The sequence below is a fragment of the Gymnoscopelus braueri genome (assembly GCF_963280865.1).
Source record: "Gymnoscopelus braueri genome assembly, chromosome: 21".
NCBI lineage: Eukaryota > Metazoa > Chordata > Actinopteri > Myctophiformes > Myctophidae > Gymnoscopelus > Gymnoscopelus braueri.
Window position 1 is genome coordinate 44,997,332 of NC_137623.1, and position 18,576 is coordinate 45,015,907.

Consider the following 18,576-nt stretch of genomic DNA (forward strand, 5'->3'; position numbering starts at 1 on the left):
GATTAGCGCACCCTTCTGGAGAGCATGTTTTTGGGCACCAGGCTTTGGTTTGGCGTCACACATAACTCCATGTCTCCGCCAGTCAGTTGAGGCGGGAACAATGGCAGCCTCGTTGTTTTATGAGACACAAACATAAAAGTCCAGCAATCACCACATTTAAAGGTACACCATGTGAATAAGCTGTTATTTGTTTTACCAATCTGTATGTTAATACAATATAACTAACACAACTGTGGTGGTTGTATTTGGTTTCCCTGCAACAACAGGGACAACGACAACAACATTTTCAAAGACACAAGTTGCTCAAAACTGCTGAACAACAACTCACCAAAACCACAGGATACTTGACAAAATTGACATATCTCTCTGAGAGAGAGGAATGAGGATTTGACTCGGTTTAAAAACGTTTTTTTTTATTCACTGACAAACTAATTTCCCTTTCTCTTCATACTTTCTCATCATTTTGTCGTTGTCGGGCAGAAACATTTTGTCCAAAACCTAATAAAAAACATTGCCTGCGTTCCAATGGATCCAATTATTTATAAAACCCACAGACACACTTAACCACTTAAAAAAATATAATAGAAAATTGCAGTAAGTGAGCTCGTAGATAGGCATTGCTTTCTAATTTTGTGTGACACTGTAGTATGACAAAGGACAGTAGGGGCATTAAAAACAAAAATCATGCTTAAATGTGGAGAAATTAGTTTTCTGCCCAACAGCGACAATAAATACAATAACTCATCGATCTCATTGTGTCACAATCACATTCATTTAAAGAGGCCAGTGTTAAAAAGTTGAACTTGTAATGTAAACATTAAGGATAATAAGCGCTTTCTTCCCACGTGATGAACATTAAAGTGTTACTGTACATCACAGCAGTGTTTGATCCTTGTGTGTTTTAGTCTTGTTCTTCTTGGATAAAGGAAGAGTTTAGGTAAACATTGTGGCCTCCTCAATGTTAAAATGGCCCTTTCTTTTCTTTTTTCAAAGGGTTAGGGTTTGTAAGTAAATAAAATAAAAGTATGCTTTGGAAAATGGTCTGAAATAATGTAAAGTATACATGATGTGAACACACACGGTAGCTCATTATCAGACCTAAATGTACCAGTGGTGGAAAGTAACTAAGTACACTCAAGTACTGTACTTAAGTACACTTTTGAGGTATTTTTACTTTACTGGAGTATTTCCAAATTTCAGTACTTTTACTTCTACTCCACTACAATTATTTGAAAACTTTTAGTTACTAGTTACTTGTAGATTTTGATTAAAGCCCTACTGTAGGCCTATAGACGTTTTGGCCATTTGAAAATAGCAGATCTACAAGCTCACATGCGACGCATTGTGAGCTTGTAGATTTGCTATTTTCAAAAGCTTAATGAGTATTTTCTACTTTTGGTACTTTAAGTACATTTTGATACCAACACTTTTGTACTTTTACTCAAGTAAATTTTTTATTCCGGACTTTTACTTCTACATTGCAGTATTGATACTTTTACTTAAGTAAAAAATGTGAGTACTTTTTATGCCATGATGAATGGCTCTCCATTAGGCGTTGTAGCAGTTGTAGAAATATTGGGCCTTAACTGTCATATGTTCAAGCATGTTCAAATCATGTATAGCCTACTTAAAGGAGAATTTTGGACTAAAGTTTTATTACCTTTTCTATGATGTTATGATATCTTAGGATGAATGGTACAGTAGAAACATTTCATAACTCCACCCCTGGTCCGCTACAGCTTAAAATGTTAGATCACATATTTTAATAGCTTTTTTTTTGTTTTTTTTGTGAGAGATCTGACGTTCATAGTGACAGAACACTATGCAACCAAAAAAAATAAATTAAAAAAAAAACCTAAGTCTCGCTAGATGAGATTTCAATCTCGAGATTTCAATCTCGTCTAGCGAGACTTCTGTTTTTTTTTGTTTTTTTTATACCTTATTTCAGACCATGTTCCAAAGCATACATTTTAGTCTTTATATCTTAACATATTGGGTAATAAATAGCCAATTTAACATTGAGTTATCCACAATGTTTAAGTACTCACTCTTCCGGTGACTGAGACTGTTCTTGAGACTGGAAAACATTTGCAGAATTTGTTTATACTTTATAGGTGTCAAGTGTGTCAAAAAGTCCTTGTCAGAATGAAAAATTAAATGTCTGTCATTCAAAAATCATCCACATCTCTATTATAGAAAAATACCTTTGCAAGGCAGAATCTATAGGCAAAATACATTCATCGGTTTGATGTAAAAGGAGAAAAAAAAGTAAACTGTTGCTCTGTATACTAATATCTCAGTCAGTATGACATGCTCAACAGTTTTCAAAATCGAATATTTTAGACTATCTTCCTCAATCCCGTTTTCATAAATATATATTTTTTAAACTCTGCCTGTGGGTTTAAAAAAAAAAGAGTTTAAAACAGTGGTTCTCAAAGTGGGGATTGTTAGCATTTTTTACCACTTTGACCCTATTTTATACTTACATCTTCTCTATGGGGGTTCCTGGCACAAACCTTTTTCAGATGGGGGTCCGTGGCCAAAGGCATGTCAATTTGGGGGGGGGGGGTCTTTGACATGAAAATGTTGGAGAACCACTGGTTTAAAAGATGTGTACATTATTAAAAAAAAGTATTGACGGCTCCACTACACAGTCTCAACATAACTACAAAAATACTGCTGCAATTAAGCATCCAAACTGTGTAAAAAACACTTGATCATCTTCAGATTCAGTTAAAAACCAATAAATATGAAAACAACATAAGTTACATACAAACGTTTCAAGTATCAAATCTCCTCTCCATGATTACCATGGAAACTCCCATCAGTTCCAGTACTGCTACACCGGCATGGCAACATCTACTTAAAGGGGTGTTTCACTTTAAAACACTTTTCTGGGGTCTACTGGGGTATTTGTGTGCACCCCAGGCAGTTTTTTAAGTTGCTTAATTCAATCTTTATAAATTTGATATTCATTTTATCAGACATTCCCTGTTCCAATATAACTGCTTTGAAACTTCAAACTCCATTTTAACCATGTTTGATGTTGGTTCTGGTGACTAATGTGTGAGGGGCCATGTTTCTTTTTTTTAAATCATTACTTTTTTAATGTATTTATTATGAATTATTTTCATAAAAAATGCAGGTGTTAAAATGACCCCAGACACTGTTTGAATGTGAAATACCCCTTTAAATTCAGCAAAAGGTTCCAAAATGCTAGAAACCTACAGTTTTCATTCGTCCTCAGTAACATTGAACAGCGAGGACGTACACAATAAAATCCTCAGTGTTAAATCCACTCTGAGAGTGTACTGGTGGACCCTTAACACATCAAGTGCCAGAGGTTTTTTAAAACAGGGTACATCCGGTGCCAGCGTTCTTCTTCTGTTCAGAGCTGTAGAAGCCTCCACGAGGACCCGGATGTAAACAAAAGGTGTCTCCGCGATGGTCCCGTCTAACGACTGGAACAATAATATTTCTAACGCGATCCGCCATTGCAGAGTGATCGGCCCGTCGAAAATGGCTTGTTTTCACCACTGTAAAAAGATATGGAGATATAGACAATTTTTCTCAAGATCCTATCATTGGAGGGGATCTTGAGAAAGGTTTTTTGGGCCGACGCCACATCCATCCATTCCATCTTAAAGGGTCCTTGAATCATTCCTAAGTTGCGTTAAGAGTGCCCCTTGTGGTAAAAAAATATTAATTTGCAAACACGTAGATCTACGTGTTTGCCACTCAATGTTAAGAGAGCCTTAATAGGAATGCAGGAATCTATTAGAGTAGGACCACCTCAGACTCCATCGCGCTCTGGGCCCCCGCCCTAAATCCCTGGTTCTGATTGATAGTTAGGAACCAAAATAGTCTCTCAAGCCAGACATTTATTTCACAATCTCTAAATATAGAGTCTGTGATGAGAACCAAAGCCCCACGTCACTGTGATGTCATTTCCTTTTACCGGCGGCGAGGTGTCTCTTGGCCGCCGCCTCCAGCCTCCTTCGCTCCGCGTCCTCTGCTTTCCTACGCTCCTCCTTCAGCTCCTTGTACCTCCATTTGGGGATCTGCAGCAGGTGGGCCCCGCCCTCTTTTAAAAGACACAAGCAACACGTCATTTTAATATTGGCTATTCAAATAGTGGGGGGGGGGGGGGAGACTGTACTGCAGTGTTGATTTTGACAGCAAATTTTGATTTAGTTTTAGTCATACCATTTAGTTTGAGTCATATTTTAGTCATCTGAAATGTTTTAGTTTTAGTCTAGTTTTAGTCGACTAAATATCATAAGATCATAGTCGACTAAATCTACAGTTGATTTAGTCGACTAAAATGTATTTTGGCGGTGCCTTGATGGCCGATTTTACACTTGGTTGCGTGCTGAAAATAGCCGATCTACAAGCTCACAACGCGTCTGCTATTTTCAGAGTGCAACACCCGAGCGCAACCAAACATAAAATTACTTGTCTTTGAGTTCTACTGCATCTCTTCTCCACTAGTCCCTCACTAACATTTCAATATATTTAGTATTAGTCATCACAGCGTAGTTTTTATTTAGTCTTCATCAGTGAAAAAAGATGGGGAATGGAGACACGCTTTGTGGCTGTTGGTGGGGCATTCCACATGCTGGTGGCAGTACAGTAGGCTATCGTTGCTCTTATCCCCATATTCTAACTTTTTTCGTAAATGAATACCCTAGAGGGGTCTTCAAAAGGGGGTCCGGGACCCCTAGGGGGTCCTCAGAGTTACTACAGGGGGTCCGCCAAATCTTTGTGTGATAAATATTTTTTTTTACCATAACCACTTAAATAATAAATAATTTAATATAAGATTAAATAAATAATCTTATATTAAACAAGCAGAAGTCGTGCAGCATGGTGTTTGGTACTCGGTACTTTCTTAAACGTACATCCTCTGAATTGTCTATTTGTTTTACAGATGGCTCTCCCCTTAAAACAGTGGAAACATTCAAATACTTAGGCCTTTGGTTAGATTCTGAATTTTCTTTTAAGCCCCATATCGATTCTCTTAGGAGTAAAGTAAATAATGGTCTCAGATTAATGTATAGATCAATAAACTGTTTTACTTTTCAAATACGAAAACATATTGTTCAGCAGCTTCTACTTCCTATCATTGACTATTGTGACATCATTTATCAGAACACCTCTGAGACACATCTTCATTCGTTAAATGTAGTTTACAATAATATATGTAGATTTGTACTCCGGTGTCCTTACAGTACACATCACTGTGTTCTGTATGATACGTTAAACTGGTTATCTCCTCATGATAGGAGACATTTTCATTGGTTGCTTTTTTGTTTTTAAATGTATTTACTTTAATTATCCTTCTTATTTGAAAGAGCTTTTACGTCCGTTCAGTTCAATATACCCATTAAGACATACACAACAACCTGTTTTTGAGGTACCTGTCGGTATAAACAAAGAAATTGGGAGACGTTCTTTTAAGTTTAAAGCACCTTCTGATTGGAACAATTTATCCACTTTACTTAGATCAATTATTTCATTTTCTGTTTTCAAAATATCTCTGCTTGATTCCCTAAAATCTAACTGTTCTTGCTTTTGATTTCATAATTGATTGTTTTATTATTATTTTATTTTTTCATTTTTTATTATTATTATTTTTATTATGGCGTAACAGATGTAGACTGGTCTGGGATGGTGTGAGAGCCCTTATGTGTATGTTTTGTAGTTGTTGTTGTTGAATGTTATGTGATTGTTTTGTATCAATGTTTGTGTGTTGTGCCTGAGGACCCCCTGGAAGACGAGATGCTGCATCTCAAGGGGTTTATCCTCCAATAAAATTTTCAAATCAAAAACCACTTGAACCCTAGCATCCCTTTTCTGAGGAGAACTTTAGCCAAAAATAGCAGATCTACAAGCTCATGTGAGCTTGTAGATCGGCTATCTTTGGCAAAGAGCTATCGGTGTAGAGGGAAAAAAAGAGCAGACCACGTAAACAAAAAAGTTGAATCTGAAACACACTTTTATACAATATAGAGGGGGTCCCTGCTTCATCTCTCTCTCAGCTAGGGGGTCCTTGAGCTGAAAACGTTGAAGACCCCTGCCCTACATGATCATACTAGAGCAGGGGTTTTCAACCGATTGTGAACCAGGGACCACCACCCTGACTAAGAAACAACCTGGGGACCACTGTTGTGTTGGGTGGAAGATATGGGCTAAGATTAGTGCTTTGGTAACACTTGCTACTGTATGGTTCCCATGTCTTACTACATCCCACTGTTTCTTAACCAATGGTCCACGGACTAGGCATACTAGTGGTCCAATGGCATCATTAGGCCTGCAGGTGGTCCATGGGAAAATGTTTTAAAATGTAAATACATAAATAAAATTTAAAAAAAATGAATGTATTAAAATATGCTTAAATAATATTTTCTAAGTCCATCAAATGTAAGAAAATATTTGAATGAATAGGCATGGTGTGGGAGAAAAAGCTTGAAAATTAAACAATGACTGTTAAGGGCTTGATTTAATTCTTTGCACGATATCACGAGCAACAAATTATATCAAGCCCAGACATTATCTAACTGAAATATGTGAGCGGTCCAGAGCTAAAAACAAGAAATGACAAAGTCATAATATACCCGCTTGCGGCAGGCTATTTTTGCCCCAATCTGCAGCACAAAATGTAAAAGTTGTCATTAAAATAAAATCTCAGCCATTCGAATGCAACAAAAATAACTCCACAGAGGTTCATTGGTTGGCTACCAATATAAAGTGTGTGTGTGTGTGTGTGTGTGTGTGTGTGTGTGTGTGTGTGTGTGTGTGTGTGTGTGTGTGTGTGTGTGTGTGTGTGTGTGTGTGTGTGTGTGTGTGTGTGTGTGTGTGTACAATATCAATGATAGTGAAAATAATTGATCTACAATCTCACAGATCTGCTATTTTCAGCAGCTGATATAGTTACTTCATAATGTAGCCTACCCTTACCCAAGTCAAAACTACAGTGTTTCACTTAGAAATGTATGAACAACAAAAATGAAGACACACACACACCACACACCCAGGAGGACTGGTTGATAGTGTTGTATGCATTGTTCCTGGACAAAAGACCGGTGGTGACCAGTTAGTATTCATTTATGTATGAAAGAAAGAAACTATTTTCACAATAAACGAAGTGAGTCCATAGAATACAGGTAGAGTAAGGGCAGTCATGTTAAAAACATCAACAGTGGTGGAAAAAGTACTGTAATGTTTTACTTAAGTAAAAGTATCAATACTGCAATGTAACCCTAACCCTTTATAAAAGTGAAGCTCACAACTTGTCTTTTGATTTCACTGTTTGAAACAGCTAGGCTTGAGTTGTAATGCATAACTGCAAGTTTGCCCTTTTCACTACTGGCTTACATGAAAGAAAAACCCAAATGGGTCCATTTGGTTTCATTAATGTCTTTTGTAAATGAAGTATTCAATAAAACGTCAGAATAAAAAATAGCAGATCTACAAGCTCACAAGGCGGCGATGCGTTGTGAGCTTGTAGATCTGCTTTTTTCTGATAAAATGCAGCTGATTTTAGCGTCATACCTTACATGAAAAATGTTGCTACAGTAACCTTGGTTGTAGTGTGTATTCATTCATTTGTAAACAGGGCAGTCATGTTAAAAACAGCAACAGTGGTGGGAAAAGTACTCGTACTAGTGTTGCCATGTATACTAATTACAAGCGACCTTGTTTTCTGTGAAGTTGCGTGTAAATGTAGGTAGTTGCTTGTTATTTGTTATTATTTTGTTGTGAGCTTGTAGATCGGCTATTGCCAAGTCGTCTATTATCAAATAGCCGATGCATATAGGTTTAAAGTGCTCATGTAGCCTAATAGTCACTTAAGTCTTTGGGCTTGTTTTCATTGACCTGGTTGCTTATTTTTCTCTCAAAATCTGGCAACCGTGTCATTGTTTAGACCAACGAAGAAGAAAATGGCGGAATTTGGCAGTATTGAAAAGTGTTCAGTCAGAAAAGTCAGTGAGGGAGGATTTAATAATTGAAATAAAACAGTATTTACTAGGATTACACAGAGGTGGAATAGATGTGCAGTTTTGTTGGGTGCCAGCTCATAAGGGGTTGGCAGGGAATGAGGTGGCGGATAAGTTGGCAAAAAGGGCACTAGAGCAGGAGATAGATCTACAAGTATTATTAGGAAAGGGTGAAGGGAAAGCAATAGCTAAGAAGAAAGGAATGGAAATTTGGCAGAGAAGGTGGGATGAGGATCAGAAAGGAAGGAAGTTGTATAAAGTCCAAAAAAACGTCAATATAAAGAATTACAATGAAAGGGGCAGAAGGGAAGAAATTATTATGACTAGACTTAGGGTGGGGCATACAGGGTTGAATAGTACATTATATGTAATGGGTAAGGCAGAAAGTAACAAATGTGGGAACTGTGAGGAAATTGAAAATGTAGAACACATTTTATTGAAATGTGAAAGTTATGTTAAGTTCTTGAAGCAGGACGGGAATGGGATACTATGGGGATTCTGGGAACAGATGGAAAGGGAGTAGGTATAGTTAGAAAGGCACTGTTTACGTTTTTAAAGGACACTAGGTTGAGTAGCAGAATTTGAAGGAAAAAAAAAAGAAAAAAAAGTGTATATATATATATATATATATATATATATATATATATATATATATGTATATATATATATATATATATATATATAGGTGTGTGTGTGTGTATGTATATATATATATACATATTACATTACAGTAATGGGATATTAGACATGATGCTACACACTCGTGTACAGTAGGTGGCGATATGCACCTTTAAGTTGGTTGCGAACCGCCAGTAAATAAGAGAAGAAGAAGAAGAAAATGGCGGAAGTGATCCTCTTTTCCAAGGCCCGTGTGAAAGACAGTATTATGTTGAGAAAATATAAAGTCATTACAGCACCATAACATGGTTAATAAATTTTATTTTGGGATGTACAATACATGAAAATTACGAGAGTAATAACGCGAATTGCGTCGATAACTAATGGGGAGCGGACATTAGCGCGCTTGGCTAAAAACAGTTAGTTAGTAACATCATACAAGCTAACTATTAGCCAAATTCGGCTAGCGCTCGGAGGACTGCATAGTCCCATAGCTTGGGAGGACGAGGCCGCCCGGTCAGAGTATGGGAAAGTATCCCATTGGCTTAAACGACAGCCAATGACGCAAATCTGTCGAACAAATCTGTCGAATGCAAATGAATCTGTCGAATGCAAATTTGTTGAATGATGAGTCATAGGTCTGCCTCTTCATAGACCCGCAGCTTTCGCTAAGCGGGTAAAAAAGGTTGAGAACCACTGATCTATTCCTATCCCACGGTTACCCTTATTCTGTTCTCTTACTTTATCCAACATTCCATTAAACTCATGTTAACTGATATACTGATTTGTATCTTATGTATGAGTGAGCAGACACATGTGATTATATTTTTAGGCACATTTCCTAATAATGATGATGACTCAATCAAGCAATCTGGTACCACTTCCCCTTCTGGAGATTCCAACTCCCTTTTCTGTGGAAGTTCTTGACCACCGACTTCCTGCAGTAACTATTCTGACAACATTGACACGTCATCCATAGGTCACCGGGTCATTACTGCACTGTTCCGTGGAATAGAAAAATAATCCTTTATTACTAAATGCATGGTCAGGGACCACATGCAATACCATGCTACTTTTGCTATTTTGCTAATTTGAATCCTGAATAGTACCAGTTTTGGACATAGTGAGGTTTCCATCCGACATAGACGATATGCATTTCCCCCCATAACTAGGAGCGTCCTCACCGTGCGAATCCCTGTTCAAAACTTCTCTTTTTAGGCTTAGGCCATATGATTATATGAGAAAAAAGAGACTGTTGTTTAGATATCGTTGCTGTCGGACAGAAACCTCGTTCAACCTTGGAACGCATCTGTGTCACTTTAGATTTATTTGGCTATAATAATATTTTTTTTCCAAAAACTGTTAGGATTTAGATTGTTTTTAAGAATCGCCTCAGGTCTTAAAGGGTTAATGTTTTGTTTTGTTGTTGTTATTTGGGGGGAGGGGGGAGTAATGCCCTACTTCATCCTCATAAAAGAGCGTTGCACAAAAGTAGAGATTTAAAAAAATAATAATAATTAAAAAAAAGGACACCCAACAATGACGATAATGGAATAGTAGATAAAATATCAGAAGTTAAGTTTCTTATCCGTTAACCCTTACCTTTAAAGCTGCTCTTCCGGCGCGTCATCTTCTCCGGTGAGAACGTGGGCATGGGGGCCTTGGTCACCCTCACCTTGGGGATGGTGAAGCCGGGCCGGACGCTGCTGCGCCTCACCGTGTGGAGGGGCACGAGGCTGGTCCTCCGCGCCTCCGAGGAGGAGAAGGAGGAGGAGGAGGCATCGGCGACGGAGCAGCCCGACCCCGACCCCGACCCCCCCGAGCTCCGTTGCTGGAGGGGCTTCGGGCCCTGGGTGGGCTGCTGCAGGCTGGCTCTGCGGTCCGAGGAGGAGGAGACCTTGTTGACCAGGGTGACCCGGGAGTTCTCGAACAGCCTGTGGTGGCTGTTGTTCCTCTGGGGGTCGAGGGTCTGCAGCTCCTTGGCTCGCTGGCTGCGGATGATCTCGGGCACGGCGTAGCGCCGTACGCCCACGCACGGAGGAGTCTCTGGACATACCTGAAATAAATAAATAAAAAATAAATAAATAAAAAGTCCCACATTGGTGGAGTTTTATTATATATATTTTTTTTACATTTAGATTTTTTTTTTACCCTTTTTTTCTCCCAATTTAGTCATTATGCCAATTAATTCCTCTCACTGCTTGCAACTCCTGTTGTATCCTACTGGCTAACCTGCCAGTGAGGAGCCCCCACCATACCAGGAGGACGTAGTAGAGCATCCATCCTACTCCTCCCGCCCAACGCTCCCTGCTGACAGGTGCCGCCCCCAGCCCGTAAGGAGTACCTGCAGTGACAAACATCACCCTCCTCGCCCGGCTTCCCTCCCCTGAACACAGACCAAATGTGTTCTCTCTTAAAGGCCAGACCGCACCAATGCAAATAGTCCCAACTCCTTGCAACGAAACAGTTTACCGGCTAGTCCACACTAATGCAACTCCTTGCAACTGCCATTGGGGATAATGGTTGCAAGTAGTTGCATGTTGCAAGGAGCTGCAAGGATTTGCATTGGTGTGGAGTGGCCTTTAGTGACGCTGTAGGGGACGGTTGTTGTACTGGTTACGCTGTTGACACTGCAGCGATATCAGGATTTTATGTGATGTCATAATTGTATGGACTGTGAATGTGTGCTTGTTTTGTTGTTGATTGTGCTTTTTGCGCGGGTGACTGTGATGACCTGTTTGTTGTTCAGCATAGTACAGGCTATTGCAGTAGTTCTCAAACTCTTTTGTGTCAAGGACCCCAAATTGATATATATTTGGCCGAGGACCCCCACCCCCCCATCTGAAAATGTTTTGTGCCAGGGACCACCAGAAGAGAAGATTTGTGTAAAAAAAAAACACTTTAAAAGATTTTTCAAAATGTTCAAAAATAGCAGATGTACAAGCTCGCAGCGCAGCACAAGCTTGTATATCTGTTATTTTTGAATAGCCACGGTAGCACATTTTGCTGCTTACAGTACTTTTTTCTTACTCTGTATCTGTAACTTAACTGATGTACTGCCTCAAACGACTGAGTCACGTCTACCACAGCGGCGGTTCACTTCTTTATCCCATTAAGACCTGGAACGCATCTGTGTCGCTTTTTGATTTGAGCTATATAAAAAAAGCATTATTTTACACTTTGGCTATTCAAAAATAGCAGATATACAAGCTCACGACGCTTGTAGATCTGCTATTTTTGAAAAATCGGAAAAATGTGTGCAAATTAATATATTTATATTCTTTTAACACATTGGGTGCCAGAGGTTTATTCAAATATTATACGTTGAGTGCCGGCTATTCTTCCATCCACTTAGGTTGATACGTTTCGTGCTGTAGAAGCCCCGACGTGGAAGTGCATGTAAACAAAGCGTGCGTGCGAGACGGCGGAGGGTCCCGACTAACGCCTGGAACAATAATATTTCTAACGCGATCCTCCATTGCAGAGTGATCGCCGATCGAAAACGGCTCGCTTCCACCACGTTAAAAAGAAATGGAGATATTAAGCTTTTAGTCAAGGAGATAACATTGGAAAGGCCGACCGGAAGGATTTTTTACATGGATCCATATCCGGCCTCTCCTTCTCAGAAACTCCTTGGATGATCCCAAAGTTTCGTTAGAGCGCCCCACGTGGGCCCTACGTATAAAAATAAAATTGGGTCAAAAACGGTCCGGACCGTTTTCGGCACTTCTCGTTTGGATTCTCAAAAACGGTCCGGGACCGTTTTTGGCACCCGATGTGTTAAATTGCTTCTGGGGGTCCCTGGATCAAAATATTTTGAGATGGGGTAGGCGGCCAAATACATTTAATTTTGGGGGTCCTTGACATGAAAAAGTTTGAGAACCACTGATCTAGAAACATAGTTTTTTCTGATTTTAGAAGACATTTGTAAGAATCGGCCTCAGGTCTTAATGGGTTAACGGGGTACATCGCCATGGTAACGCACTGTATGCTGCAAAACCTAACCTTCTCCAGAGAGCAGGTTATGTTGGAGATGTGAGATCAATGCGTTATAGAAGCACCGTCTAGTGCTTCACCAATCAATTCCCGTGGACAAAACCCTTTGGCTTTCCCTGACATTTGTTCTATGAGAGATATGGATCCCTGGGAGGGAGCCAGGGAGTTATCAGTGTCCGCTTCTCGAGAGCTTCATGAGCTCTCCTTGGCTGCAAGCGATATGAAAACCACCTCATTGTGCTTTTTGTATGGAGCCATATCATCCTACAACACAGACTGACTGAAGAACTTAAACCTTGCACTTATATACTGTAAAGCAGGGGTCTTCAACAGGGGGTCCGGGACCCCTATGGGGTCCTCAGAGCTACTATAGGGGTTCCGCCAAATCGTTGTGTGATAGGATTTAGTTTTTTTTATATTAACCACTTGAAGCCTAGAATTCCTTTTCTGAGGGGAACATTAGCCGAAAATAGCAGATCTACAAGCTCTCAACGCCTCGCAGCGCGAGGCGTTGAGAGCTTGTAGATCTGCTATTTTTTGGCAAAGAGGCTTTAGGTGTAGAGGGAAAAAAGAGCAGACTAAGTAAAAAAAAATACTTTTATCTGAAACACAATTTTATACAATATAGAGTAGGGGGTCCCTGCTTCATCTCTCTCTCAGCTAGGGGGTCCTTGGCCTGAAAACGTTGAAGACCACTGCTGTAAAGATATGAAATAAATAATAGCCTAGAGTAATGGGCACACTCCCTGCGTGTGTGTGCGTGCGTGTGTGTGTGAGAGTTCACTGCTCACTACGTGTCCAACACTTCTATCATTCAAGATTTGTAATGGGATTACATTTTGTATAAGATTTATAATGGGATTACATTTTGTATGAGGCAACGTTTACTCGGCAACCGTATGCTACCCTGAACCAACGAGCTGTCTCTTTAAACATACTGCCGCTCACTTCATATCGTTGCTGTCGGGCAGAAGCCTTGTATCTCCATATTTTAACTTTTAATGTTTTTTTAATTAACTCAGCAGATCTACAAGCTTCTGTATAAACATATATGTTCCAGAAAGCATTCCTATAAACAACCTGTTCATTCTTTTTTTTTTGTGAGCTTGTAGATCGGCTATTTTCAAATGGCCTAAATGTTTTTTAATAATATTCAAAATCTACGAAGTAACTAAAGTTTTCAAATAATTGTAGTGGGGTAAAAGTACAATATTTGCCTCTGGGGTGTAGTGGAGAAGAAGTAAAAGTACAGAACATTTGAAATACTCCAGTAAAGTAAAAGTACCTCAAAATAGTACTTAAAGTAATACTAGGTAACTTTTTCAACAAAACTAAAGTTAAATTGTATATCTTTTGTGAGTGGCAAAAGTTTCACAACACCCACTCCATGAATTTCACCCCCAAAAGCCTTTTATACATATATTTTCTATTGAACGGTGATAGGGGTGTCTTTCCCGCGAAAATGACGTCATGTAGCCGGAAAACGGAAGCGGAAATGCACCGGTTTCCTGTTTGGCCAGGAACTACCGCACCGGTTTCCTGTTTGGCCAGGAACTACCGCGCTAATAACAAAAGGGAAACTCACGCTGATTTTAAGAGATTGTATGATTTGAATGTCGAAAAACAACAGAAAAAGAAGCTCACGGTAACTAAAGCTCCACTGGCTAAGAGAAACGATTCACAGATCGTATAAAACAATTAAAAGAAAGCTTTTTGAAACGCTTCCGTCTTCCGGTGAAAACAAATGGAATTCTGGGTAACAGAGGAATAAACAAACGGCCTGCAGTGACGGTAATGACCAGCAGAGGCTGCTAAAAATCGTTATTTGTGGACCTGCACTGTATAACTTTAAGTACAGTACTTGAATAAATGTACTTAGTTACTTTACACCACTGATTATTATTATTATTATTATTGGTCCATCCTCACCGTATGGCACGCCACAGCGATGAAGGGGCTCCTCAGGGCGGTGGTGGTGGACACCAGGTGGTCGATGACGCCGTGGTCCACGGGGTTGGTGAGGTTGGCGAAGCTGAAGGCGTGCTTCACCTGGTCCAGCACGCGCTTCACGCAGCCCTGACGCTCCTGGGCCCTGGCCACCAGGGGGCGCAGCTGAGGCCACTCCAGACTGTAAAAGAGTGTGTTTTTAGAGTACATCCATTCATAATACTTATTCAATATTTCTGAATCAGGGGCCCCACTTGAAAATCTCAAAAGCATTCCCACCCAGATGGGTGGGCCGTGTGCATTTTCAGAGCATGTTTATTCAAAGGTTTCATGACATAAAATGTCTATTTTTGGGGGGTTTTCTGACCTCACTTACAAGTTACATCCACAAAAACTGAACTTTGAACATTCAGTGGATTTTCTGTGGTCTGGGGTTTTCTGAATAATTAGGCTCGGAAAAGTGCTGTGATTTGCCCGTGGACTTTGATGTCACAGTCCATTAATCCCGCCCCCTCTCCTCCCTGCCCCTTCCCTCCCCTATCCTTCTCCTTTGGGGGGGGCGGAGCAGAGGCGATGATTGACTGTCAAAATCCCTCAACAGCGACACCCGCAGGCCAATAGGTTTTTTTCATTGCAGCTGAAAAGGCTTCAGAACACAGAGAGAAAAAAAAAATCTTAATGTTATTATCATTAAGATCGTAGTGTTTTGCCAATTATTTGGGTGCCCACTTGCAATATTGCGAGTTGTCTACATACTGTACTTGGTCCTCTCTTTTATTTCCTCTACACCAGATCCCATCATGGAAAATAGCCGATGTACAAGTTCACAACGTGCCGCGTTGTGAGCTTGTAGAGGGCCTATTTTCGGCAAATGTCTGCCTATCTTTTGCCGAATCTTCGCCTATTATGACATTCCCAGAATAGGGAGGGATGCTAAGGTTCCACTTCACACAAAGAAAGGACTGGTCTGGAACACACCATTTGCTTCAATGTTTTAATAAGGTGCAAACACATTTTGAAATATTGGCCTAACCTGATTATTGCCAGTAATTGGTACATTAGTGTGCATGTAAACACACCGAGTATGCTGCATACAGCAGTGTGATTAGTACATAGTCGCTGTCAAGGTGGAAACCACCAGTACTACTCTGCAAGAAATGGAAAAACATATAAAAGAAATAACCTGTGTTTCAATGGATCCAATGTAGTTATTATTTTGTCACAAGCTCTTTGGTTCAATATGTATAAAACCCACAGACAAACTTAACCACTTTCACTTTCAAAATAAAATTATAGCAAAAAAAAAAACAGTTCTAGAAGCATGTGATCAGCTATTTTTGCTACTTTTGTGTGACACTAGTATGACGAAGTAGGGGAACCATTTACGGGAAGAAAAGAAAACGAGAAAAAAAACACATTAAAAGTCGAAATATGGAGATTCAAGGTTTCTGCCCGACAGCAACGATATTATGTCTTCTCCTTTTTTTTCTGACAGTATTTTTTGAAGGTTTTTATCATCTCCATGCATACATACAGTATATTATGCTGTGACAGGTTATGTTTACGCCTTGTTGATGTGTTGCTTCAGGCAGGCTGCCTATACTACACTATGTATTATGTACTGCATAATGACATGTGAAGCAGTCTGTCTGGCAGGCTACATTTTAATCTCCACAAATTAACTTCTCCTGCCTTTGGGGCTTTAAAAAGCAAACCCATGCCAAGATTGTCTTTCATTTAAGAACAAAGAAATGTGCTTTTTCAAACTGATGATTTTAACTCATCAACCGCCAGACTAAAACATCATCTATAGCTGCCCTTGCCAGCGATTCCGAGCGTTTTCACTAACATTTGAAAAATCAAAGAATATTATTCTTCACAACGCACTTTAAAAGACGTCGCTGAGTCTCGTAGAATCGGGGGCAAAAAAGCGTGCCGTCGCGATAATCCGTTCCACAGTTATTGGCAGTCGAATGTAGGTTGTTTTCGCCAAAAAGCAACAGAAATCAGAGAAAAGGGCATTTGTCCAAATCCATTAGCAGTGAACGTGGCGGTCTTTTTTTGCGATCACGTGATTTCCTGCTTCACTGGGAGTCAAATGGTGACTCATAGGTTAGTGAAGAGCGCCATCTAGTGTAAAAACTGAAAACACACAACATTGGTCAAAAGACGTTATTGGAGGTGTGGGCGTTGGATTGACATACACCAAAACACGCCATTGGCAGTCGATGCGTTAAGACAAAAATTGAATCATATTAATGTGGGCCGGCCAACAGAATTACATATAGACCTCTCTTATCACAGTGGTTCATGTCAAGGACATTCCAAATGAACGTGTTTGACTGCGGAGCGACCCTCATCTAAACATGTGTTGTGCCAGGGATTTGTGCTGTTAAAATGTTGAAACATATTCCAAAATGTTAAAATTTTCTGGCAGATCTACACATTCACAACTCATCGCATCACAACGCATTGTGGGCTTGTAGATCAGCTATTTTCAAATAGCCAATTTGTAACAAAAAAAATTGCCAACAATTGTGAAAAAAAAAAAAAAATCTGCATGAGTTTTTACTTTACTCACGTAAACATTTTAATACAGGCCTTTTACTTGTAACAGAGTATGTCTACTCTGTAGCATTGCAAGTTTTACTTAAGTAAAACATTTAAATCTGAGTACTTCCACCACTTCAAATAATATAGACAATTTAGTATGTCGTCACTGTCCGGTGGAAACCTTGTACATGTCCAAAACCATTCCTTTTTCATTATTGTTTTTTTAAAACAAATGTAAATAGTGAAAATAGTAGATCTACATGCTCACATCGTGTGACATTGTGAGCTTGTAGATCTGCTATTTTCACAACTTTTGTGACACTCTTGTATAAAATTGGGCCGTTAATTTACGAAAAAGTTGAAAAATAGAGATACAAGGTTTCTGCCCGACAGAGACGATGTGTAAGTCGATTACAGTTTGCAGTAGAACAGAAACGAAGGAGCTAGCTGCTACTTGGCAGTGGGACAGATGGCTCGCTGAGAAGTTAGTCGCTGACGAGCACATTTAGCCAAGTTTTGTGCTCAGTGGGTGTTCATTTAATTAACGAGGCACTTAATTAGATTTACACGTGTAATGGCAGACAGGTGTGTGTGTGTGTGTGTGTGGGTGTCCATTAGCACCCCGATTTAGTGTTAATGGATGAGATCCTAGAATAGGACACTTTATATTTCTCCACTTCAATGGAAATTGTAGCTGAAACGAGATTTTTTAACTGTGAGGGGGAGCAGTCCGCTTATTATAAGCGACTTTTGGCTTGTTTTTCTGTCAAGTCGCTAGTAAATATTGGTAGATGCAGTGTGGGCTTGTTCAAACATTTGACCATGATACTAACATCATGATACTGACCATGATACTAACATGATACTAACATGATACTACTGACCATGATACTGACATGATACTGACCATGATACTAACATCATGATACTGACCATGATACTAACATGATACTGACCATGATACTAACATGATACTGACCATGATACTAACCATGATACTGACCATGATACTAACATGATACTGACCATGATACTAACATGATACTGACCATGATACTAACATGATACTGACCATGATACTAACATGATACTGACCATGATACTAACATGATACTGACCATGATACTAACATCATGATACTGACCATGATACTAACATGATACTGACCATGATACTAACATGATACTGACCATGATACTAACATGATACTGACCATGATACTAACATCATGATACTGACCATGATACTAACATGATACTGACCATGATACTAACATGATACTGACCATGATACTAACATCATGATACTGACCATGATACTAACATCATGATACTGACCATGATACTAACATGATACTGACCATGATACTAACATGATACTGACCATGATACTAACATCATGATACTGACCATGATATGGAGACACAATGACGAGTACCATGGAGACACAATGACCAGTACCA

At 39.5% G+C, this 18,576-nt stretch overlaps 1 protein-coding gene across 1 annotated transcript in view; it reads right to left on the reverse strand.

Annotated features, from left to right (window-relative positions):
• Window positions 1–444: 444 nt before the first annotated feature.
• ankrd33ba (ankyrin repeat domain 33ba) overlaps window positions 445–18,576 on the reverse strand; it is a 40,002-nt gene continuing 21,870 nt past the window's right edge. Inside the window, exons 6-8 of the mRNA XM_080418254.1 lie at window positions 14,544–14,742; window positions 10,221–10,674; window positions 445–4,084 (exon numbers count right to left, since the gene is read on the reverse strand). Of these exons, the coding sequence (XP_080274380.1) occupies window positions 3,945–4,084; window positions 10,221–10,674; window positions 14,544–14,742 (793 nt within the window). The 3' untranslated portion in view covers window positions 445–3,944. The remainder of the gene's footprint in view (window positions 4,085–10,220; window positions 10,675–14,543; window positions 14,743–18,576) is intronic.